At 41.2% G+C, this 24,317-nt stretch overlaps 2 protein-coding genes and 2 non-coding genes across 7 annotated transcripts in view; 3 read left to right on the plus strand and 1 right to left on the minus strand.

Annotated features, from left to right (window-relative positions):
- The first annotated feature begins 11,659 nt into the window (after positions 1-11,659).
- On the plus strand, positions 11,660-21,977 carry RPL5 (ribosomal protein L5). Of its 2 annotated transcripts, none has more exons than XM_063625532.1 (8): positions 11,660-11,814; positions 13,085-13,154; positions 13,242-13,357; positions 14,489-14,623; positions 15,920-16,122; positions 17,183-17,360; positions 20,254-20,342; positions 21,823-21,977. In XM_063625532.1, exons 1-8 carry the CDS (start codon positions 11,812-11,814, stop codon positions 21,920-21,922), a joined length of 894 nt encoding a protein of 297 aa, XP_063481602.1. In that variant the 5' UTR covers positions 11,660-11,811; the 3' UTR covers positions 21,923-21,977. The 2 variants fall into 2 exon arrangements, with proteins under 2 accessions (XP_063481602.1, XP_063481601.1); XM_063625531.1 differs by having other exon boundaries at positions 11,739-12,056.
- LOC134734998 (small nucleolar RNA SNORD21) lies at positions 17,016-17,110 on the plus strand. The gene has a single exon (XR_010117862.1). It is a non-coding gene; the product is annotated as a small nucleolar RNA SNORD21 (small nucleolar RNA).
- On the plus strand, positions 20,424-20,556 carry LOC134735004 (small nucleolar RNA SNORA66). Its single transcript, XR_010117868.1, has one exon. It is a non-coding gene; the product is annotated as a small nucleolar RNA SNORA66 (small nucleolar RNA).
- A 236-nt stretch (positions 21,978-22,213) lies between the features above and the next one.
- The window catches only part of DIPK1A (divergent protein kinase domain 1A), a 126,731-nt gene continuing 124,627 nt past the window's right edge, over positions 22,214-24,317 (minus strand). For all 3 annotated transcript variants that reach the window (XM_063625512.1, XM_063625513.1, XM_063625514.1), the window contains one exon: positions 22,214-24,166. In XM_063625512.1, coding sequence (XP_063481582.1) covers positions 23,354-24,166 — 813 coding nt within the window. In that variant the 3' untranslated portion in view covers positions 22,214-23,353. The remainder of the gene's footprint in view (positions 24,167-24,317) is intronic.

Below are 24,317 nucleotides of genomic sequence, written 5' to 3' on the forward strand. Positions count from 1 at the left end.
CTGTCATTACAATGATTTTGCACCATCTTTGGAAATGCTTTTAAAATGGGAAGAAAATTTCATTTTTAATCAGAAAACATGAATAAATATTGCTTACTGTTTTATGTACTTGAAGTTAGAGGAAGCTCATTATTAATCATGATCTGATAAAGTGGAGTTTTAGAAAAGTGAAACTTACGGAAGCATGGAGAACAGATGGAGGAAGAAAATGCTGGTGATAAGTTGGAAAATTATCCATGGTGCAGTAATTTAAGTGAGATAAAAGGATGTGTTTGTTTGTTTATTTACTTGAGTGTGTGTGTGTGTGTGTGTGTGTGTGTGTGTATGTGTATGTAGAGATGAGGTTTCACCATGTTGCCCAGGCTAGCCTCGAGCTCCTAGGCTCAAGTGATCTGCCTGCCTTGGCCTCCCAAAGTGCTGGGACCACAGGCATGAGCAACTGCGCCTGGCTACCAATTCTTATTGTACGGATTTTAAATTTCCACACAATAAAGTTAGAAACTAGTTACCCTTCCTTGTGACATGAACTTTCAGGCCTGAAGATTTGTGTTAGGCAGTGCTTTACCTTCCCAAAATAATTCCCTTTGAGAATTATTTCAGATGTCAACTAGGGAAGCTCTTTCCCCTCAGAAAAGCAGTTAAATTCCACTCCATCTTTCAGTTTCTGAGGTCTGTAAAATCCAATGTCCTAACCAGGATTCCTGCTAATTCCCAGTGACTTATAATTTCATGATCATTTCTGCCTTCAGCTCATATTTTGGGGCATGCTGTTTTTGTTCCTCTTTCATTCATGCCAGCCCAGAATTTAGCCCTACGTGACTTTTCACAGGAAATTCATTTCCACCAACATTTTGCGGATTTTAGTAGACTTCACTGAAGATAGTGGGATCATGGAGAAGGGTCAATTCATAGAATGCCATCACGGTGGCTTCACTCTCCTCTCTTTCCTTTTCCCCGTCTCATTCATATGACTTTCTTTTAGAAGCAAAGCAAATTCTTCCCCCGGCTCTGCCCCCGGATAGAGACAGGGTCTTGCTATGTTGACCTGGTTTGTTTGTTTGTTTTTTAGAGAGATGAGATCTCACTCTATTGCCCAGGCTGGAGTGCAGCTGTGTGATCCTCCTACTTCAGCCTCCCAAAATGCTAGGATTACAGGTGTGCAAAGCAAATTCTTCACCTGGCTGTCTGCATAGCAGTTTATCAAGCCTGATGCTTCAGCATGTCCTTGAGGCCTCACCCTCCACAGCAGCACCTTATCCAAGTATTTCCTCCAGCAAACAGAGGAATCTAGTAGAAAAAGAAAAAATATAGCTATTCTATTATAGAAAAAAAAAGCTTATTTTATTCTGGAAAAGAGGACTTGTTCTACATTCTTCAACAAGTGTGTAAGTAATGGTGACAGTAAAATTTAAAAAGCCTCATCTAGGAAGCCATGTTAAGTTTCCACTTTTGGTGAATGAAAAATTATTGGTGAATGAAAAATTATTGGTGAATGAAAAGTTACTCTAAATTGGGTGGGTTTTAAAGGAAAAAATCATCTGGAGATTTTCTTGCCTGGGCCTTTACTTCATATATGATGGGGACGACACCAAGGTTTAATTATTACTTCAGCAATAAATGACCAAAGAAAGTACACATGGTGATCTAAAGGCAAACATTCTAGTTTAGTAAGTTAAAACTATACCCATTTGTGCCCATACTAATGCTGATCAGAACCTGTTTTCCAATGTAAATACTGCAACTACACTGGTTGTGTTAGACTTGAAATTGGGCAAAGTTCAAAGAATCTCAATTGCACCTACTCCAGGAAGCCAAGTGTTATGGGTCATTGCAGATAACCAACCAGGGACAGCTTTAGGATTTTTACACAGCAGGAGCATACAGCAGCTTTCTAGGTGGGAAGGCAGGGTGAGGGAACAGGTCTTGAAGGTGCACGTACATAGCACTTTATGAAACTGAGAAAATACTAATGATCTATATCAATGATGGGGGTGCTAATGAAGACTGTGGAGATACTAAAGCCCATTCTCTCCTTTGGTGCTACCCATGGCCCTGGGGGCTGAAATGGTCTGGAGTCTTTCTGACTTGTTGGTTTCAAACTTGAAGCCATCCAAGAATTGTTTCAGCCCCTTTTGGTATTGAGAATATATAAATTTACTACTACTGATAGCCTCAGCCATTCTTGAAAAAAGGAGTCCCCACCCAAGGCTGGTCTTTGTCTCAACCAAAGACTGGCAGCAAGGATTCATGGGTTAAAGAGAGGGGCAAGAATTAGGAGGTAGTGGGTCTAGGAGGTAAAATCAATTTCATAGCTGAAGGAAGAATGGCCATTTGTGTATTATAGAAGATAAAATGCAAAAGACAGTTGTGGAACACATATAGGTTATACCATATTTTTGGACCAAACTCAGAAGTGCACATGAATATGACCTGCGTAACATGAGATCCTGTGCTTACTTCCTGGTTTTAGGATAGCAACACTTTGAATTGCGAAGTCACTTACTGACATCTAATGACCTGTCATTAGCCACCTTCTCTCTCTGAGGCATTGCCCCAAACACCCACAAACACACAAACTCAAACCTACCTGCTCCTGCCCCTCTGTTACTGGAAGTAGATGAATCTTGGCAAGCTTCTCCCAGGCTTTCACCAATATCCTCCTTCCCTTCCCAAATTTTAGGCCAGCAGCCAGTAGCTGCCTGCACCCTTCTTCAGGTATACTTAGATGGAAAGAAGTAGGTCATTTGTTCATTTCCCAATTTTCTTTCTGCCCCTAGAAATACAGCTTCATCTTCTGGCAGCTTGCTGGCCACACTCCTCCTTCTGGTGAGTAGAAGCACTGCAAGCAAGACCAAATTACCCCAATCCACTGCAAACCTGTATTTGTCAAAACAAAACAAAACAAAACAACAACAACAACAAAAAAAAACTCAAATAAAAGTAGAGGCCAGGCCTGGTGGCTCATGCCTGTAATCCCAGCACTTTAGGAGCCCAAGGACATCGTATTACCTGAGGTCAGGAGTTCGAGACCAGCCTGGCCAACATGGCAAAACCCCCTCTCTAATAAAAATACACAAAAATTAAGCTGGGCACAGTGGCTCATGCCTGTAATCCCAGCACTTTGGGAGGCTGAGGTGGGCGGATCACTTGAGGTCAGGAGTTCGAGACCAGCCTGGCCAAAATGGCGAAACCCTGTCTCTACTAAAAATACAAAAAGTAGCTGGGCGTTCTGGTGTGCGCCTGTAGTCCCAGCTACTTGGGAGGCTGAGGCAGGAGAATCGCTTGAACCTGGGAGGCAGAGGTTGCAGTAAGCTGAGATTGTGCCATCGCACTCCAGCCTGGGTGACAGAGCAAGACTCTATCTCAGAAAAAAAAAAAAGAAAAGAAAGAAAAAACCCACAAAAATTAGCTGGGTTCATGTGATGGTGTGTGCCTGTAATCCCAGCTACTTGGGAGGCAGAGGCAGGAGGATCGCTTGAATCCTGGAGGAAAAGATTGCAGTGAGTTGAAATCACACCACTGCGCTCCAGTCTGCGCCACAGAGTGAGACCCTGTCTAAAAAAAAAATTAGAAGGCCAGGCTCAGTGGCTCACGTCTGTAATCCCAACACTTTGGGAGGCCAAGACAGAAGGAGAACTTGAGCCCAGGAGTTCGGGACCAGCCTGGGCAACATAGCAAGATCCTGTCTCTACAAAAAAATTTAAAAAGCCAGATGCAATGGCTTACACCTGTAATCCCAACACTTTGGGAGGCAGAGGTGGGAGGATTGCTTGAGTCCAGGAGTTTGAGACCAGCCTGGGCGACATAGCAAGATTCCATCTCTACAAAAAATTTAAAAATTAGCTGGGCATGGGGGCATGAATCAGTAGTCCCAACTACTCTGGAGGCTGAGGTGGGAGGATCCCTTGAGCCCAGGAGAGCAATGCTGCAGTGAGCTCCGATAGCACCATTACACTACAGCCTGGGTGACAGAGTGAGACCCTATCTCAAAATAAATAAATAAATAAATAAATAAATAAATAAAGTGTTATTATTTTAAGCCTCTATATTTTCAAGTAGATTGTTATATACTAATTGATAAATGGAACAACTAAAATAAATGGTGAAAGGTTATAATGTGCCTGCCATAATAGTATACTCATTTCATTTACTCATTAAATTTATTTTATACCAAACTCTGGTATGCATGCTGGGAATACAACAGTGATTGCAACAGATAATGTCCCTTTCCTGAATTCACAGACTGTTTGGGGTAGGGAGGGTAGATGCACTAAACAAATTAACAAATAAGTGTGCAATTCCTAGGTTGTAACAAAAGCTGTGGAGAAAAAGCATGATACAGGGAAGAGAGAGTGATGGGGTATTTTATTTTAGATGTAATGATGAGGGAAGGCCTTCCTGGAAAGAAGACCTAAAGAAGTAAAGCGGCACACCAAATGAATATTTGGTGGCTGACTAGTCAAAGCAGAGGGAACAGCTAGTACATTGACTCTGAGATAGAAGTGTGCCTAGAGGCCAGTATTTGGAATGGAATGAGGAAAGGATGAAAGGAGAAGAGGTGAGGTCAGAGAAACATGTGGAGTCCAGAGCATGTAGGATTTTGTGGGCTGTGATGAGGAATTTGGCCACTGGAGAATTTTGAGCACAGGAATAGCATACTCTGACTTGTATTTTTAAAATATCAGTCGGGCTGTGTGGAGAATAACCTGTAGAAGGGCAAAGTTTGAAGCAGAGTGAACTGTTGAAGTTAATGCAATGACCTGGGCAATGATGATGGTAGCTTGGACCAGGGCAGTAGCAGTGGAGGGCATGAGAAATGGTTGGCTATTTTATATATACATATTTTAAAGTACAGCCACCAGGATATAGATGTGGAACTTAAGAAAAAGAGAATCATCAAGTGTGACTTGGGTTTCTGGTGTTATTTGCTCTTTATCAAGTATTCTTAATGTACTTGTCCTGCCTCTTCCACCAGAGCTCCTGGAGTCATTCTGTGTATTCAAACACTCATCTGATGGCTGTGCCGTCAGTGCTAAGTGCCATTCAGATGACTCCTTTAAGCACAGACTCTCTAAGATGCTGACCCCATGCAGAAACATGAAAATGACTAAGAGCATTATGAGCATCACTTTGAGGTTGTCTATAACAAATATAATTACACCTTTATGTTTGCAATATTTCCTTGAAGAAGTTGGCTTTATTGTCATGTGCTAAGGGAAAAATCCATAATTTATGTTGTTTCTCCCAAAGAACTGGTGAGCTTTCATGTATATATTTTAGGTCCTCTTTATATGCCCAGATAATTGAAGAGGGAGACAGACATTGGTGTAATTTAACAGGTAGATTCTCAAAAGGGTTTATAAAGTTTGTCATTAGTCATATATTTTAAACCTTGATGAACTGGCAAAATAAGACCATGGTCACTTTCAATAATTCCAGAAAAGATGTAGACTCACAATTTTAGTTCTCAGGCAGGATTCCTAGCTTGTAACACACTCCCAAACTCTCTCTCTCTCTCTCTCTCTCACACACAGACACACACACACACACACACACTATATATATACATATATATATATATATACATATACATATATATATATACATATACATATATATATATATATTAGACAAGCAGGGTGAATGAAAACTACTTTATTTACTTATTTATTTATTTTTGAGACAGAGTCTCTCACCGTTGCCCAGGCTGGAGTGCAATGGCATGATCTCAGCGCACTGCAACCTCCGCCTCCTGGGTTTAAGTGATTCTCCTGCCTCAGCCTCTTGAGTAGCTGGGTCTACAGGCATCTGCCACCACGCCTGGCTAATTTTTTGTATTTTTAGTAGAGACGGGGTTTCACTATGTTGGCCAGGCTGGTCTCGAACTCCTGACCTCGTGACCCACCCGCTTCAGCCTCCCAGAGTGCTGGGATTATAGGTGTGAGCCACCATGCCTGACTGAAAACTGCTTTTAAAGTGGCATTGACCTCTAAAGTTTAGCAATCCTTGGGCATTCCAACTTTCTTTTTTATGACTTGTAAACTTCACCTCTAGGAAGCCATCTAAATATTATAGAATTACTTAAATATTTTGACTTTTGTATATTAGCTACCTGAAAAATTGATGTTTAGTTTCCCAGAGTTGTCCTGAGACTGCCTTCCTTAGGTTTGCAGGGCTTCCTCATATTTCTTTCTTTTTTTTTTTTTTTTTCCTTGAGACAGAGTCTCACTCTGTCACCCAGGCTGGAGTGTAGTGGTGCAATCTTGGCTCACTGCAACCCTCGTCTCGCGGGTACAAGCGATTCTGCTGCCTCAGCCTCTGGAGTAGTTGGGATTACAGGAGTGCGCCACCACGCCCGGCTAATTTTTGTATTTTCAGTAGAGACAGAGTTTCACCATGTTGGCCAGGCTGGTCTTGAACTCCTGACCTCAGGTTATCCACCCACCTCAGCCTCCCGAAGTGCTGGGATTACAGGCGTGAGCCACCGCCTGGCCTGACATTTCTTTCTATTCATAGGGGCTTTAATCTGGTAACAGGACTATGTCCCTTAGTTCATACTGAACAGAGTTTTGAAAGTCTTCATTTTCTGTAAGACTGTAATGCTTCAGTTTCAGCCTGATGACCTGGGAGATAAAGATCAGCTTCCTAGCTACAGTTTCATCTTTATTTTGTTTGTTTGTTTGTTTGAGACAGGGTCTCATTCTCTCACCCAGGCTGCTCAGGAGGCTAAGGCAGGAGAATTGCTTAAACCGAGAAGGCGGAGATTGTGGTAAGCCAAGATTGCACCACCACACTCCAGCCTGGGTGACAAAGTGAGACCCTGTCTCAAAAAAAAAAAAAAAAAAAAAAAAAACCCGCCTCCCGGGTTCACGCCATTCTCCTGCCTCAGCCTCACGAGTAGCTGGGACTACAGCGCCCACCACCACGCCAGGCTAATTTTTGGTATTTTTAGTAGAGATGGGGTTTCACCGACCGTATTAGCCAGGATGATCTCAATCTCCTGACCTAATGATCCGCCCACCTTGGCTTCCCAAAGTGCTGGGATTACAGGTGTGAGCCACCATGCCTGGCTCAAGACTCTGTCTCTTAAAACAAAAAATTGGTGAGGTTTGGTGGCATGGGCCTGTAGTCCTAGCTACTCAGAAGGCTGAGGTGGTCAGATTCCCTGAGTCCAGGAGTTCAAGATTGCAGTGAGCGAGGATCGTGCCACTGCACTCCAGCCTGGCAACAGAGCAAGACCCTATATCAGAAAACGTTTCAAATTTTTCCACTGCATTAATATCTATAAAGAAGATTCAACTGTAAAGTAGTTGGCCCTATACACTCTCATGTAAAGCAAAAATCAATTACAAAAAAATTTGTAAATAACATGATATTTTTAAAATATCGTGATTGACAAATAAATATTAGACATATTTATTGTGTATAACATGTTTTGAAATATATATAAACTGTGGTATGGCTAAATAGAGCTAATTAATATATGCATTACCTCACATACTTATTTTTTTCTGATGAGAACACTTAAAATCTATTAAGTGTTAAGATTTTAACACTTAAAATCTTTCTTAGCAATTTTCAAGAATATATTCTACATTGTTATTAACTATGGTCATCATATTGTACAATGGATCTCTTGAACTTATTCCCCCTAGCTGAAATTTTGTATTAAGATGTTCTTTGATCATAATCGTGAAAGTTGCTGGTTTCAATACATAACCAGCTAATTAGGGCAGTAAGTAGGCACCTCAAAATCATACTATATAGTTAATATCTTAGAAATCTTTTCACATATTTGTGTTAAATCATCAAATAAATCATCAGTGACAGAACGAAAAATTGCTGATTTTTTTTTTTTAACTTATAAACAACAGAAATTTATTTCTCACAGTTCCAGGAGGCTGGAAGTCCGAGATCAAGATCCCTGCATGGTTCAGTTCTGGTGAAGGCCTCTTCAGGGCTGCAGACTGCTGACTCCTCCTTGTGTCCTCACATGGTGGAGAGCAGAGACAGCTGCTGATTGATTGTCTATTTGTAATCTATGGTTGACATATTTGATGAAACTGAGTTCACTTTCTTTTTTTTTTTTTTTTGAGACGGAGTCTTGCTCTGTCGCCCATGCTGGAGTGCAGTGGCACAATCTTGGCTCATTGCAACCTCCACCCCCAACATTCAAGAGGTTCTCCTGCCTCAGCCTCCTGAGTAGCTGGGACTACAGGTGCCCATGACCACGCTCAGCTAATTTTTGTATTTTTAGTTGAGATGGGGTTTCACCATATTGGCCAGGCTGGTCTCAAACTCCTGACCTTGTGATCTGCCCGTGTGGGCCTCCCAAAGTGCTGGGATTACAGGTGTGAGCCACTGTGCCTGGCCAAATCTGAGTTCACTTTCATTTCAAATAATAAAAGCTATATTCTAGAAGGAATAATAAATAATAAATAGCTCCCATTCTAGCAGCAGGTTTTTTGTTTTTTGGTTTTACGAGACAGGGTCTTGCTGTATCACCCAGGCTGGAGTGCAGTGGCAAGATCATGACTCGCTGTAATCTCTATCTCCTGGGCTCATGTGATCCTCCCACTTCAGCCTCCCAAGTAGCTGGGACCACAGGCACGTACCACCATGCCCAGCTAAAATTTTTGTATTTTTTGTAGAGATGAGGAGTCGTCATGTTGCCCAGGCTGGTCTCAAACTCCTGACTTCAAGTGATCCACCTGCTTAGGCCTCCCAAAGTCCTGGGATTACAGGGGTGAGCCATGGCGCCCAGCCAATGTTTTATTTTTTATTTTGAAATAATTTCAAAACCACTGCTTGGGTCAAGAACCGTACGAAGAATTTCCATATACCCTTCTCCCAAGTTCCCCACTGTCACCATTTTAACACATTTTTGCCTTATTAATCTCTCTCTTTACATGCACATATATGTATATGTATATACACACATGTAATTTTTTTCCTAAGCCATTTACTGAGACTAAGTTGCAGAAATAATGCCCACTACTCCAAAATAGTTCAGTGTGTATTACCTTAAAAAAAAAAAGAACTCTAATTCATAACTAGTCTACCTATGAAAATCAGAATTTATCCAGGCTTGGTGGCTCACACCTGTAATCCCAGCACTTTGGGAGGCCGGTGGGGGCGGGGGGGGGCGGATCATCTGAGGTCAGGAGTTCGAGACCAGCCTGATCAACATGGAGAAACCCCGTCTCTACTAAAAACACAAAATTAGCTGGGTGTAGTGGCGCATGCCTATAATCCTAGCTACTCAGGAGGCTGAGGCAGGAGAATCACTTGAACCCAGGAGGCAGAGGTTGTGGTGAGCCGAGATTGCGCCATTGCACTCCAGCCTCAGCAACAAGAGCGAAACTCCATCTCAAAAAAAAAATCAGAATTTAACATTGATTCATTACTATCACCTAGTCCAGACTTCAGTAAAGTTTCACTGATTGTTCTGACAATATCCTTTGAATAAAAGAAATACAAAGCCTTCTTATCTTCCTTTTTCCTTTCTTGTCCAGGATGCAATATGGAATCACACATTGCATACAGTTGTCATGTCACTTTGGTCTCTTTCAGTCTGGAATATTGTTTAGGCTTTCCTTATCTTTCATGATCTTGTCATTTTTGAAGAGTACAGGCCAGTTACTTTGTAAAATTATCTAAATCTGGATTTACATGTAGTTTCATCATGATTAGATTTGGTTGGTACATATTAGATAACTATTTTAGATTAGATTATGTAAATTTGGTAGGAAGTGTTTTGTGTTCTTCTCAGTGCATCAGGAGGCATATAATGTTAATTTATTTTTTCTTTCCTTTCCTTTTTTTTTTCCCTAGAGATAGAGGTCTTCTTATGTGCCCAGGCTGGTCTCGAACTCCTGGGCTGAAGCGATCCTCCTGGCTCAGCCTCCCAAAATGTTGGGATTACAGGTGTGAACCTATAATGTTAATTCGTCCCACTATTGGTGATTTTTAACTTTTACCACTTGAATAAGGTGCTGTTGGCTGAGGATGATGGACAATTACCCCCTAGCTCCTGGTGTCACCAACTGCACTGGCTGAGCCAGCCATGCTAGCCACAGACCCCTGACTGTGACCAAGGAGAATAGGTATACATATTTTTAATTTTCTTGTTATGGATTTAAAAGGAAAGAAGGAGAGGGATAAGGATGATAAAGTATATTTAATTTAACATGTTATTTGTTTCATAACTTCTTTTTTTGGATTTTATTTTTTATAGAGACGGGGCTCACCATGTTTCCCAGGCTGGTCTCGAACTCCTGGGTTTAAGTGATCCTCCTGCCTTGGCCTCCCAAAGTGCTGGGATTACAGGCCTGAGCCAGCACGTCCAGCCTGCTTCATGACTTCTTTCTTTCTTTTTTTTTTTTTGGAGTCTCACTCTGTCGCCAGGCTGGAGTGTGGTGGCGCGATCTCGGCTCACTGCAACCTCTGCCTTCCGGGTTCAAGCGATTCTCCTGTCTCAGCCTCCTGAGTAGCTGGGACTACAGGTGCATGCCACCATGCCCAGTTAGTTTATGTATTTTTAGCAGAGATGGGGTTTCACCATGTTGTCCAGGATGGTCTTGATCTCTTGACCTCGTGATCCGCCTGCCTCGGCCTCCCAAAGCGCTGGGATTACAGGCGTGACCCACCGCACCTGGCCTGAGCTACCGTGCCCGGCCCATGAGTTCTAAATATTCAGATGAATAGTATGTGGGTCTTGCTATGAACCCTTGCCCTAAAACATGCAAAAGTTAGGAGCGGGCCCGTTTCCAGGTAGACTTTCCTTCCTGATGTTTTTGCCTCCAGTGTAAGCAGCGCCTGACCAAGACATGGAGCACCTTTGGTAGGCTAATAACTTGATAATCCACCAAAATGAAGGTTTGTAAATATTTTCCGTAAATACGAATTGAATACCTCTTTCTTTACCCTTTCAAAGGTGGCTCTACAAAAATAGAATCACACTTCCTGTGAAAAGTGTTTTAAGTTTTCTCCTCTAGAGCTCTGTTGACATCGGCCATAGTGGACTCTGTTTATTTTTCCTACTATATAAGGAATTACGAGTTGGAATCGGAGGTAATTAGCATCCTAATTCTGACTTATTCTAGTGGCAGTGTTTTGGAGTCACTTAACCCTGTCATCCTGTTTGGCCGTCCCTTCTCCCAGCTCTGACGGTGAGCAGCTGATACCCTGCTAGGTGCTGGAGAGTCAGAGGTGGACATCAGGGCCCACCTCGAAAAGTTGACAGTCTGTGGTGGGCTGAAGCCAGTAGAAAGCTGCTGTAGGAAGGCAGAGGAGTGGCCCCTATCCCAGGCTTGGGGCTCTCAGGGAAGGCTTCCTGGGGGTGAGATGGGAGGGTGGGTCCGTATGCTCTTGGACCAGGATGAGTAGCCCAGAGAAGGCAAGAGGGCTCCCAAGCAAACTTGTCCTATTTAATTTTATTTTTTTTTCCTGCTTAGAAAAGCAAAATACGTTTGTTATGAACAAAACAAAAAACAAAACAAAACAAAACGCTGTCGCAAAGAAAGCGAAAGGCTCCAGTAACCCTCCCTGCTCCTCCTCACCGCACGGATTCTGTGAGATACCCCGAGCGTTGGAACCTTGAGAGCTTGGGCAGGCATTCACCCTCCTGCCAGCAGGGGGCGGAACGTAAAACGCCTTGTGGCCGACGCCCTCTCTCTTCTACACGTCACTGGCGTGGCCGTCCGCGCTACATACTGCGCCTGCGCAAGGGATGTGGTCCTTTCACCCCCCCAGCGCCGCCGGGCCTGCAGGTTTCTGTCGAGCCGCGGACGCGGGTCTCTGTTCCGCAGGATGGTGAGTGGATGCCTCGGTCTCGCGGCTCTAGATGCACGGAGGTTCCCTTTTCTTGCCTGTACGCCAGCCTAGGGCCCGTCTCGCGCGTCGCAGGGGCCGGATGGCGTTAGATTGCTGGCTCTGCCTTGGTCGAGGTGCAGTTCCCAGCGTGGCCTTAAATGGCTGCCGCCTGGTGCGCGAACTTGGGGGGAGGGTTGGCGAAGAAGGATAGCGTGAGCTTGGACGGCGGATTGGGGAGAAGGGTGAGTTTAGTAGACAGCCTGAGTGGGGATACTGCCGTCTATTGTGAGGGGGCGCTGGCAAGCGGCCGGGCGTGAGAGGTCGCAAGCAGTCGGCCTCAGCCTAGCTGGGGAACGCCAGAATGGAGGAGGGCTGCAGGTCCTTGGGTCCCACTCGACCTCCGAGTACCGAGTACTTCGTGGGTTTTCTGGGAGAATGTTGGAGCCGGCGAGTCTTTTAGGAAGCTTGTGCCCGGGGGCCGAGCAAGTGGCTTTTAAGGCAAAATTGTCAGTGGAGCTTGGAGACCGAGGGGTCCCTGGGCCCCGGAAGCTCCTTTAACATGGAATACGTGCCTCCTACCTCTTTCTCTAGAGTCTGTCGCTGGATGAGTTTTTAGTTATTGGGGTAGGGCCCCAAGGGTGGGATGAAATGTTGCTTTAGCTGACGGGGAACAGTGCTGTTTTAGTGGGGGAATTACTGCTGAATGTGCTCTTGCCCAGTTACGCTTTGTGGCAGGTAATTTAGGCTTTTGAAAAACATAACGTGGGAAGCGAGAGAGGTATGTATGTAGTTGTTATTTGAGGCTAGGTTTTCGAAGTGGGACATAGCGTGTTCCGAACAGACTGACGTTTGGCACCACTGACTGCTGTCTAGAGCAGTGCTTCGCAAAAGTTTGGCACAATTACCGGTGCTGGTCCTCGAAGAAACAAGTATGGGAATTGAGAGCGTTTAAAACCTTTTGAAAGCAACGTAACAATTCTATACCTGTTAAATGTAATAAATTGGGGCCTGCATTTTGTATGTTTCTTTTATTCCGTATTTCTCTAAGGATTCATTTTTATTGTTTTATAAAACTACCAGTCTGACATGGAAAGTAGAGGAAAAAGATTCTTGACCCTAGTTGCTTGTGAAACCTGGGATTCTACAAGTGACAGTTGTCTGTTTTTACTCTTAAAGTTCAAGTGTTACTTTGTTACATGGTTAATTCATGTCAAAAGTATCATAGGCTAAGACATTATCAAAGTTTTAATAACATTCTTTTTTCTTTAAGGGGTTTGTTAAAGTTGTTAAGAATAAGGCCTACTTTAAGAGATACCAAGTGAAATTTAGAAGACGACGAGGTACTGTCACCTTTTTGTGTTTACAATATTAATCTGCTTTGCAGATGCAGTGGAGTATCCTTTCTACAATTATTTTTTTTCTTTCAGAGGGCAAAACTGATTATTATGCTCGGAAACGCTTGGTGATACAAGATAAAAATAAATACAACACACCCAAATACAGGATGATAGTTCGTGTAACAAACAGAGATATCATTTGTCAGGTAAGTTGTATTGTATTCCCCTTTTTTTATTGCTAGAGAAACTGTGCTTGGGACGCAAAGCACATGGTGTGTGTGTTAGAAGGCTGTCTAGCACCTCTAAAAGCATCCAGTGAATAATTTCTTTTCCTTTTAGTAGGTCTAGAATTGGAGCCTGGGAAATTGGTACTTTTAAAAATGCTCTTGGTTGGGCGTGGGCACTCATGCCTGTAATCCCAGCACTTTGGGAAGATTGCTTGAGCCCAGGAGTTTGAGACCAGCCTGGGCAATATAGTGAGAGTTTGTCTTCACAAAAAATGTAAGAAAATTAGCTGGGCATGGTGGGGCACACCTGTAGTCCCAGCTACTCAGTGGGAGGATTGTTTTGAGCCCCAGGGTTGAGGCTGCAGTGAAGTGAGATCACACCACTGCCCTCCAACCTAGGTGACAGAGCAAGAGACTGAAACCTATTTTATGTGTGTGGGGTGGGGAGATTAGAAGCAAGTAAGAAGTTCTTGCCCATCCCAATTCCAGTAGAAGAATAGGTAGGGTTTGTCCTGATTTTCCTATATGGCCTTATATGCCACTTAACCACTGAAAAGGTAGTTGGGAGTTAAACAGGGCTTTAAGATTATTCTGCTTATTCTTTGAAATAGGTTTTAATAAAATGTACAAAGGTGGCTCCCGCATGAAAGACCTTTAGGAAGTGTCAGTTTGCTCTTGTACTAAGAGCATTCTCACTGGACTCTGAAAGCTAGAATCCTGGGCTTTTACAACTAGAAGAAATTCTGAGAGTTAAGATTTATTGATATTTTGTAGCAGGTAGGCACACCTGTTTCCTGGGCAAATAGTTTTTTGATTGTGAAGGCATTGTCTTCCTCTGTATCCAAGTTCTGACAACTAAACGTTAGGTTCCTGAGACTTTGCTGAATTTAGTTATGTTTAGTTCAAAAGATGATTGAAATATTTGGGTATTCCTCTTTCACTTTTTAAGCACCTCTAATTTACTGGTAACCCAGCTAGAAGTCTTCAGCATTTTAAGTGATGCACATCTATGTCCATCAATGTTTTTTTATTCCCTTGAAAAGAAATAATTAAGATGTAAAAAGACAGTGAAAGCAACAGATTACTAACCTAGTTTCTCTCTTACTATAGATTGCTTATGCCCGTATAGAGGGGGATATGATAGTCTGCGCAGCATATGCACACGAACTGCCAAAATATGGTGTGAAGGTTGGCCTGACAAATTATGCTGCAGCATATTGTACTGGCCTGCTGCTGGCCCGCAGGGTATGTACAAGATGACTTTAATTGATGTAGTTTCTGGCTCATTGCTTGGAGAGTTTCCTGTAAGATGTTTGTACATGGATAAGATAGCTTCAGTTGTGCTTCAGGAGAGTGCCTGCTTCCAGTTTCTGCCTTGTTTATTCATCTGTCTAGGTCAGCTTTTTCCAATAAAATTTTCTGCAATGACACAAATCTGTAATTTGCTGTCCAGTGGTTTTGCTACTAGCGACCTGCAGCTATTGAGTTCCAGCAGTATGTAAACTTGAATTTGAAAATCCACTTGTAGCTAGTGACTACTTAATTGGACAGTGAAGACTCTTGCTACTTAGGTATACATTCTGAATGTTGGCAAACATTAAAAATGCAGACTCGTGGGAACTCCACTCTAGACCCTCTGGAATCTGTATTTTGATAGTATGTACCAAGTGGTTTATATGCACATTAAAACTGGAGAATCTTGGCTAGGCGCGGTGGCTCACACTTATAATCCCAGCACTTTGGGAGGCCGAGGAGGGTGGATCACTTGAGGTCAGGAGTTTGAGACTAGCCTGGCCAGCATGGTGAAGCCCCGTGTCTACTAAAAAAGTAGAAAAAAAAAATAGCCAGGCATGATGGTGTGTGCCTGTAGTCTCAACTACTTGGGAGGTTGAGGCAGGAGAATCACTTGAACCCAGAAGGCAGAGGTTGCAGTGAGCTGAGATCACGCCATTGCACTCCAGCCTGGGCAACAAGAGCGAAACTCCGTCTCAAAAAAAAAAAAAAAAAAAAAAAATGAGAATCTTAGTATTTTGGAGAGTGGTCATTGATGGGAAGATTCATTTCTGTTTTAAACATTTTTCCATCTGGTTGGCAGTGTTTCCTATATATGCTCTATTTTGCTGGTAGATGAAGATGGGATTTTGCCTTGTTTTTATTATCTCAGTTTTTTACCTTGTTTTGCAATGGAATTGTTAAGCATGTGATCAAGGTTGATGACACAACCCACTCATCATTGGTTATAAACATGTTTGAATGGAGGGGACATTGTAAGTGTAAGAATCAAGTTTATGCATTCTCACTGATTGCTGCATAAGTCAAGTGTGGACATGTAGCAAAGATGCAAAAGTCATAAAACAAAAAAGTTTTTTTTATATATAGCATTTAAAAATTCATGACAAGTGGATCTGGTGAAAGGGGTGGGTATGGAAGGAAATTTTCTTTTCCAGATGTCAGTGGTCCTTATGGTTATGACATAAGCTATTTTAATTTTAGAGCAGTTTGAATAATTCAAACCAGCATTTACATTGGTTTCTTGAATAGCTTCTCAATAGGTTTGGCATGGACAAGATCTATGAAGGACAAGTGGAGGTGACTGGTGATGAATACAATGTGGAAAGCATTGATGGTCAGCCAGGTGCCTTCACCTGCTATTTGGATGCAGGCCTTGCCAGAACTACCACTGGCAATAAAGTTTTTGGTGCCCTGAAGGGAGCTGTGGATGGAGGCTTGTCTATCCCTCACAGGTAAGAATACTATTTAAGACCTTGGTGCCTGGACTCTGGTACTTCTTTGTTTTTAACTAGTTGGACTGTGGTGATAACTGAATTAAAGTAGCTATCATTGAATGCCTGCTGTATGCCTAGGTACCATGCAGGAGGAACCTAGTAGGGCAGGAAGGAATTATAGCCCATTTTATAAATTAAGAGTCTGAGGCCCAGAGTTATTTGTCCCAAATTTTTCGGGCCAGTTAGTGAAAGAGATGGGATTGAAACCACTACCTTTTGCATATGACTTAATTTTTATTAGAAATGAGCAACTCTATCCTCTTTCCCCATGCACTTTCTTTTTTCAATCAGAATAAAAATAATTTACTGAATTATGCAAAAAGGTGGATCCTAGAATTTTATAAGGAGTTTGAGGAAAAGGCTTATGAAAGATTTCTAACCTGCAACTAGGAATAAGATTGTAGGCCATTTTGGGAAGTTAAGTAGGTTAATTTGTAGTTCCATTGGTTTAATGATATTTTTGTTGTTGAGTCTGTGCATCTTGATTTATTAACTTCTTATGAATATTGTAGCATTTGGTGATTTAACCAAGAAATAGTAATTTTTGGTAAGCCTAAAATACAACCCAACTGAAATTTTGCTTTTATGATGTGGAGGTGGGTGGGGGTAGTTAGTTGCAAGTACACCAAGAGCGTTCTCACTTGACAATTTCATTAACTGTGATCTTGGAGAAATCACTTATTCCCATGTACCCACTGAAAATTAAAGGATTTAGAGTATAAGTTATGAAACTCCTTCTTGTGCTGATGTGCTGGATTACTAATTTTGTAGTGGTAGAAAGCCTTGGTAATGGCTTTTAAAGGTGTTTGTAGCATGAATTTCTTTTCTGTCTTGGAATTCAGAGATGAGCTGCTGAATGATGATATCCCACTAACTGAGCAGTCAGTAGTTGGTCCTTTGGTTGCATATGATGCGATAATTGTTTCAAGACGGGACTGATGGCAGCTACTAAAGTAAATTCTTACTAGTAAACTAAGTTAAGTGAGTCTATACTAAAATATGAATAACTTTATTTTAGTACCAAACGATTCCCTGGTTATGATTCTGAAAGCAAGGAATTTAATGCAGAAGTACACCGGAAGCACATCATGGGCCAGAATGTTGCAGATTACATGCGCTACTTAATGGAAGAAGATGAAGATGCTTACAAGAAACAGTTCTCTCAATACATAAAGAACAGCGTAACTCCAGACATGGTAAAACATTTACCTAAAAATGCCTATGTTGGTTAATTTATAGAAATAGGTTTATTACTTGTTTTGGGGGCAGGTAACATTCTTATATAGGTCTGTTTCAGGTTAGTACTGAGCTAGACTTGTCAACATTCTTTTAGTAATCTTTTAGATGCTCAAGCGTGGGAGACTTCAAGCATCTGAAGATTTGGCTATCTTTTATGCTTTGGCTGTTCTGTATTTGTAGATGTCATTCCTGTAATCATAGTTGTAATCTGCCTTGTTTGATAGGAGGTGCTAGATAATAAACTTCACTTATTTTGATACCATCTGGGAGGAAAGCTCGTCATAGCATATGTGTGCTATATTCTGGACTTCCAATTATCTCAGACATGTACACAGGAAAGGAGATTTGATCACTGGGTCTGCATGATGTTGTAGAAATGAGGGGAGCCATGTTTGCAAGAATGAGTCCCAAAGTGCTGGGCTTACAGATGAGAGCCATTCCTGACCCAGGTTCTTTTTTGTTAGTGTGTAGTAGCTTCTATTTTGGCATAGCTATTGGTTAGGAAAATTTTAAAAAACAGTAGTTGGGAAATGATCACTTTCTGTTATTTCTATGCTTTGGACACAGTGTAAAGGCTGAATAAACACATAGCTTGAGTTGCTGAGTTAGGAAAAGGAGTAGTTTTTTTATCAGTAATGTAGGTGCATGTTAATTTTTACTGCGTTATATTTCTGTTACGACTTCATCCTGGTAAAGAGGTCATTTACTTTTGGATTATGATTCTACTAGTCTTGCAAAATTTACTTCTTAACCTATATCTTTATGTAGTCATGTCATACTTGCTCAGAACTTTTCAGACTCCCAGTTTGTGCTTTCAGATATTTACTTCCTAATGCTTTCCTGTATACGTGCCTTCCTTCAGCTAGACTACTTTTTAGCTAATGTATTTTTCTAGCTGGCTCATTAATTTTATCTACAGTGGCCTCTATCCTCCTGTGTGCCTGCTGAAATCCTATGCAGACATCTGATGTGTCTCCAGCGGGAAGTGGTCTTTACCTGAATTCATGGCATTATCTACATGTCTACTTGTCTGACGTCTTGGAAGGAACTAGGGTGCTTAGATTTGTTGAATGACTATATATGAAGTCATCAAATGGATTTATTTATTAGTGAACAGCTATAATAGAGTGCCAAAAGAGGTAGGGAAATTAACTTTCAAATGGGTATAGGTAGTTGAGGTTTCAAATGCAGTGAGCATTTTTGCATTATTTTCCTTTAATAATCTTTATGCAAATGCATGTAGTAATCACATCTCCACATTGAATGAATAATTTTAGAGACCTGGATTACTGCAACATAGTCTGTAGTGGGCTATAATTATTAGATATTCAGAAAGTTGCAGCATTTTTTTTTTTTTCAGTGACTTTTAGAACAAAATTGCCGTGGCCAGGCATGGTGGCTCACGCCTGTAATCCCCGGACTTGGGAGGCCGTGGCGGGCAGATCACCTGAGGTCAGGAGTTCGAGACCAGTCTGGCCAATATGGTGAAACCCTGTCTCTGCTAAAAATACAAAAATTAGCTGGGCATGTTGGCTCACTCCTGTAATCCCAGCGACTCAGGAGGCTGAGGCAGAAGAATTGCTTGAACCCTGGAGGTGGAGGTTGCACTGAGCTGGGATCGTGCTACTGCACTCCAGCCTGGGCAACAGAGCGAGACTTCATGTCAAAAAACAAAAAATTGCCCAATAAAATATCTGATTGGTTGGCTTTTCAGGAAAACTTCTGACGTCTTTCTGGTCCTAAAGGCCTTATATTACCACTAGATAGTAGGGATGGATTGGTGGTAGTGAAAGACAGAAGAGGTCCTTGGTACATAATGCTGGGAATTACTTTTAAAGCCCTGTCAGATACAGATGGAAAACGAAAGTCTAGGGATTGTGGGATGACAGATGAATTTGCTTGTTGGCCTGTGTCCAGTCCTTGGTCTTAGTTAAGCTATGTCAGTGTTGTGACTCTTGGTCCCATACGTTCATCATCTTAATATCTTAATACTTTTGGCACTTGTTCTTGAATGAAAGAATCTAGGCCAGACAGTATTTAAAATGAGAAGCGCAATATTTGTTTCTGCAGACAAAAATTTGATTTAGAGTGACTCAAGAAGTGTGGCTGAATTTCTCAGAAGTACATGCAGATTTTTCTTTTTGTTTTCTTACTTTTTTTTGAGGCAGGATCTTGTTCTGTTTCCCGGGCTGGGGTGCAGTGGCACAATTACAGCTCATTGCAACTTCAAACTTCTGGGCTCAAGCAATTCTCCCACCTCAGCCTCTCGAGGTAGCTGGGGTTATAGGTGTGCACCACCATGCCCTGCTAATTTTTCTTTTTAATTTTTGGTAGAGTTGAGGTCTCATTCTGTCACCTAGGCTGGGGTCCAGTGAGCTGTGATTGTGCCACTGCAGCCTTGACCTCCTGGACTCAAGTGTAGTCCCGTAGCTGGGACTACAGGTGCATGCCACCATTAGTAATTGCCACCTGGCTAATTAGTATTTTTGTGGACACAGGTCTCACTATGTTGCCTTAGTTGGTCTCAAACTCCTGGGCTCAAGTGATCCTCCCACTTCAGACTCCCAAAGTGCTGGAGATTACAGGCATGAACCACCACACCTGGCCTGATTTTTATCTTGAGTAAGATGGAGTTTTATAAATAGTGATAATTCACATTGCATAAGGCAAAAATTGGGAATTTGTTAGGAAAATGTGAGTTACATTTAGAAGTTAAAGTGTTTACCAACATTGATTTAGTTTAGTTCCTTTTGAGAATCTGGCTTAGAAGGACAAAATAAGTTATGGTTGCATTAATATAGTAGGGCATGTGAAATGAAACCAAGTACTGTTTGCTTTCCTTTGTTTCAGATGGAGGAGATGTATAAGAAAGCTCATGCTGCTATACGAGAGAATCCGGTCTATGAAAAGAAGCCCAAGAAAGAAGTTAAAAAGAAGAGGTATGTTGTCTTTTTTTTTTTGTCTTTTTAAGAAAACAGGTTGGGAATGGTTCCCACATGGGGCAGACTGTTGGTGTAATTGTGCAAACTCGATCACTAGCTCTGCATGATGTGGCAGAAGCGAAGGGAACCAGGTTTGCAAAAGTAACTCTGGTGATGGAAATGTGTTAGCTTCAGACACTACTGAGGTGGCTCTTTCTGTCCTAGTACAGTCTAAGTACTGGTTACTGCATTTTTTTATTGGCTGACAAGTTGCTTTTTGTTGATCTTTCATGTTTTGATCTTTAAATGGAATAGAAAGTAATACTTAACATGTAAGCATAAAGTGAAGTGATGGACCACAAATACAATGTGTAGTAATTAAATCAGTGTATTTAACATATTCACCTCAAATACTTAACACTTTGTGGCGACATTTGAAATTTATTCTCTTAATTGTGAAATGTACGATACTCTATATTCATCATGCTGTGCAATAGAACTAAAAACCATATTCCTCCTGTTGGAGATTTTATACGTGACTATCATCTGCCCATTCTTTGCACCCACCAGCGTCTGTAACCACCATTCTACTCTCTGCTTCTGTGAGTTCCATTGTTTTAGATTCTATATGAATATGAAGTATTTGTCTTTGTTTTTTTTTTTTTTTTTGAGACGGAGTCTCGCTCTGTTGCCCAGGCTGGAGTGCAGTGGTGCAATCTCGGCTCACTGCAAGCTCCGCCTCCCAGGTTCACACCATTTTCCTGCCTCAGCCTCTCCGAGTAGCTGGGACTACAGGCGCCCGCCACCATGCCCGGCTAATTTTTTGTATTTTTAGTAGAGACGGGGTTTCATTGTGCTAGCCAGGATGGTCTCGATCTCCTGACCTCGTGATCCGCCCGCCTCGGCCTCCCAAAGTGCTGGGATTACAAGCGTGAGCCATGAATATGAAGTATTTGTCTTTTTGTGCCTGGCTTATTTCACTGAGCACAGTATTCTCCACTTCCATTCATGCTGCAAATGACAGAATTTCCATCATTTTTAAAGACCGGGTAATAATCCATTATGTATATGTATACCACATTTCCTTTATCCATTTATCTGTTGCTATTAATATATAGTGCTCCAATGAACATGGGAGTGCCACTCTCATAGACAAACTGATTTCAAAACATTTGGGCAAATACCTAGAAGTGGGATTGCTGAATCTAACATGTCTTCTATTTGACTTTTGGCCCTATGGTAGTAGGACATCACAGAAGTTGGGGTTTGGGAAAGTTAGCTTAAGATCATACATAAGTATTCGAAGTTGGATTATTTAACCTCCTTCTGATTGCAAAGTCTTAAATATTCTCTATTAAAATTAAAATTTTATTAAAATTAATTTTATTAAAATTAAAATTTTACTAAAATTAATTTTATTAAAATTAAAATTTTAAATTAAATATTCTCTATTCTCTTCAGTTATAGTTTAAAAAATATATATTCCTGTCTTTTGCAGGTGGAACCGTCCCAAAATGTCCCTTGCTCAGAAGAAGGATCGGGTAGCTCAAAAGAAGGCAAGCTTCCTCAGAGCTCAGGAGCGGGCTGCTGAGAGCTAAACCAAACAATTTTCTATGATTTTTCAGATAAAGACAATAAACTTATGAACAGCAACTATTTCTGTGTTAAGCGCTTATTCTTATGAACCTTATAGGAAATACCCTGAAATATTTTGTAAAAGCAAAGGAGTTGACCGGTTTTTTTCTCCAAGAAAACAAGTGTAACTTTTTAAGAAAAAGTTATTTCTTGGGCTTCTATTTTACCTGACAGGAGTCATTATCCCTCATGTTGTATGATGAACAGCTCTCCCTAAAAATCTGGCAAGCAACAGACCAACCATCACTGGGAAGTATTTCTTCCATCCATTTATTATAACCAGATGATTAATGGGAAAAGTACCTTAAACAAAACTGGTGCTAATCCATAGCGTTGAAAGTTTTGAGAGAACGCTGTCCAGTGAAGGTCACATCGATTTTTGACACGTCCACTTTAAGTAGGTGAAACTTTTGAGCAGAAAATACTGGATCTTTTCTCCAAAAGGTGTTTGATGTTGAAAGGTACATGCCAAATCTGAGTATACATGTGAAAATAATATGAAAGAGGAGCAAATACTAAACCTTACATGGGGAAAAAAACATTAGATTAATACATTTGCATGCCTCTTTAAGAAATAGCCCTTTGGCCCACAGGATACACTGTTTGAAAATGGAAAGTTATTACTAAAAAGTCTGCTATAATTTATTTTAGTCTTGCACTTACAGTCCCACTTTCACATAGCTCAAAATCAGGATATGTGGATTTTGATTGGGCCTTAAGATGTCAGTTTTGAAGGGCTCAGTCAGTCAGCTGCGTGATACTAAGATGGGCCCTTTGAATCTTTAGGTAAGTTCATCCATTTTTAGTCAATAAAATTGGTGTACTGTCAAGTATAAGATTTCTTGAAGTAAGCCACTTGAACCATTGTGAAGCTACACATAACAGCTGATGTCTGAATGAGGTTAAAAATGGGTGTTTAAGTCTTCAATACAATAAACCATGCTATAAACCCAACATCTGTTTATAAAGAAGCAAGTTTAACCTGCTTTGCAGTTTTAATTTCTGTTAATGTGCAAACTTTACCATGCTAAGACATTAGTAAATTTATAAATTTTCTTGTTGAACAGCAGCTTCAATGCAAACACAATGCTTCCAGCATTTGTATTTTGGCTAGGGTAAATCTACAAATCACTCACTGAGTCAGTCAAAATAGTTACACAATGAATGTACTTCAGAGATGTAACAGGGCTTCTAAAAGGGCAGGAATGACATCTTGGGGACCTGTTGATCCTACACCTGCCATTACTTCAGTAATCACATACTGATGGCTTCTCAGGCCTGGGGGGAACGAGTTTTGTGTAACTGGCAGGAATCTGAAGCCATTTTTTTTAAATGCTCAAAATTGTTCTTTGAAAGTGGCAAGTTTCTTAAAATGGTAATTATGTCCAAATGAACTAAGAGTCATTAGTGTAGGAAATTTTCTTCCACAATAATGTTTTTAGGTTATTTAGTATCAAAGAATGTTCCATTTCCATTTGATTTGCTGTGACTTTGAGAGCAATACAAGAATAAAGCTGCTTTTCTAATTCTTCACGAATTTCACTTGGAGCACCACGCAGTAGGTAGTCTTTGAGTAACTGACAAGCTTTTGCCAAGTTTGGTTGTATCACTTCTGAAGTACACTTCATTGTACTCTGATCACAGCTAGTTCTACAATCTGTGCCATAGACACAGTCCAAATCGGACTCACAGTGACGATCCTTAATAAGTTCTTTCAGGTTTGTCTCTGGCACAATTTTTCTCATATCCACCATTTTCAAATCATACTTATCATTATATCCTAGGTTTTTGGCACTAGTATCGCACATGAGGAAATTTCCGTAGGGGCCATGGAAAACATCTTCCACAAATTCTAGAAGTCCTATGGCTATTTTTGCCTTTCTTGGCCATGATGGTGTGAACAGCTGATCCATGCTTCTTCTGAACCCAGATGGAATAAAAAGTTCAATGACCCAAGGAAGGCTTATTCCATAAAGAGAGGTATATTCAACACTTTCCATCACATAGAGGTCACCACAGAATCCCATTAATTTGGGGGTATGTTCCTTATCTTGAAGTATCACCATAAGAAGAAATTCATTCAGTTGAAGAAGTGCCCATGCTGACTTTGCTTCTCCCAAGGAAACCTGGCCATCTTTGTCTCCATCAGCCACCGTCAAGATGAGATTAACCAGTTCAGAGAGGTTTCCTTGGTCACCCAATTTTGCCTGTCAAGAATTTGGCTAGTTATACAGAAGGAATGAAAAATACCTCCCATGCGACATACTAAGTTCCTTTATGGGCATTATTAACCATGCTAGAAATAATCTTGGTACTGAATCCCCATAAAGGAACTTAATGTATTATATCTCCAAATAT

Source organism: Symphalangus syndactylus, chromosome 12 (genome assembly GCF_028878055.3).
Source record: "Symphalangus syndactylus isolate Jambi chromosome 12, NHGRI_mSymSyn1-v2.1_pri, whole genome shotgun sequence".
Lineage (NCBI taxonomy): Eukaryota > Metazoa > Chordata > Mammalia > Primates > Hylobatidae > Symphalangus > Symphalangus syndactylus.

What these genes read in the sequence shown, in the direction of transcription:
- RPL5 (XM_063625531.1), top strand. Translation starts at nt 11,973, where the DNA reads ATGGCTGCCGCCTGGTGCGCGAACTTGGGGGGAGGGTTGGCGAAGAAG. An exon ending in GAAATTTAGAAGACGACGAG is followed by an intron (nt 13,155 to 13,241) that starts GTACTGTCACCT and finishes TTTTTCTTTCAG; the next exon opens with AGGGCAAAACTGATTATTAT. An exon ending in GGCTTGTCTATCCCTCACAG is followed by an intron (nt 16,123 to 17,182) that starts GTAAGAATACTA and finishes ACTTTATTTTAG; the next exon opens with TACCAAACGATTCCCTGGTT.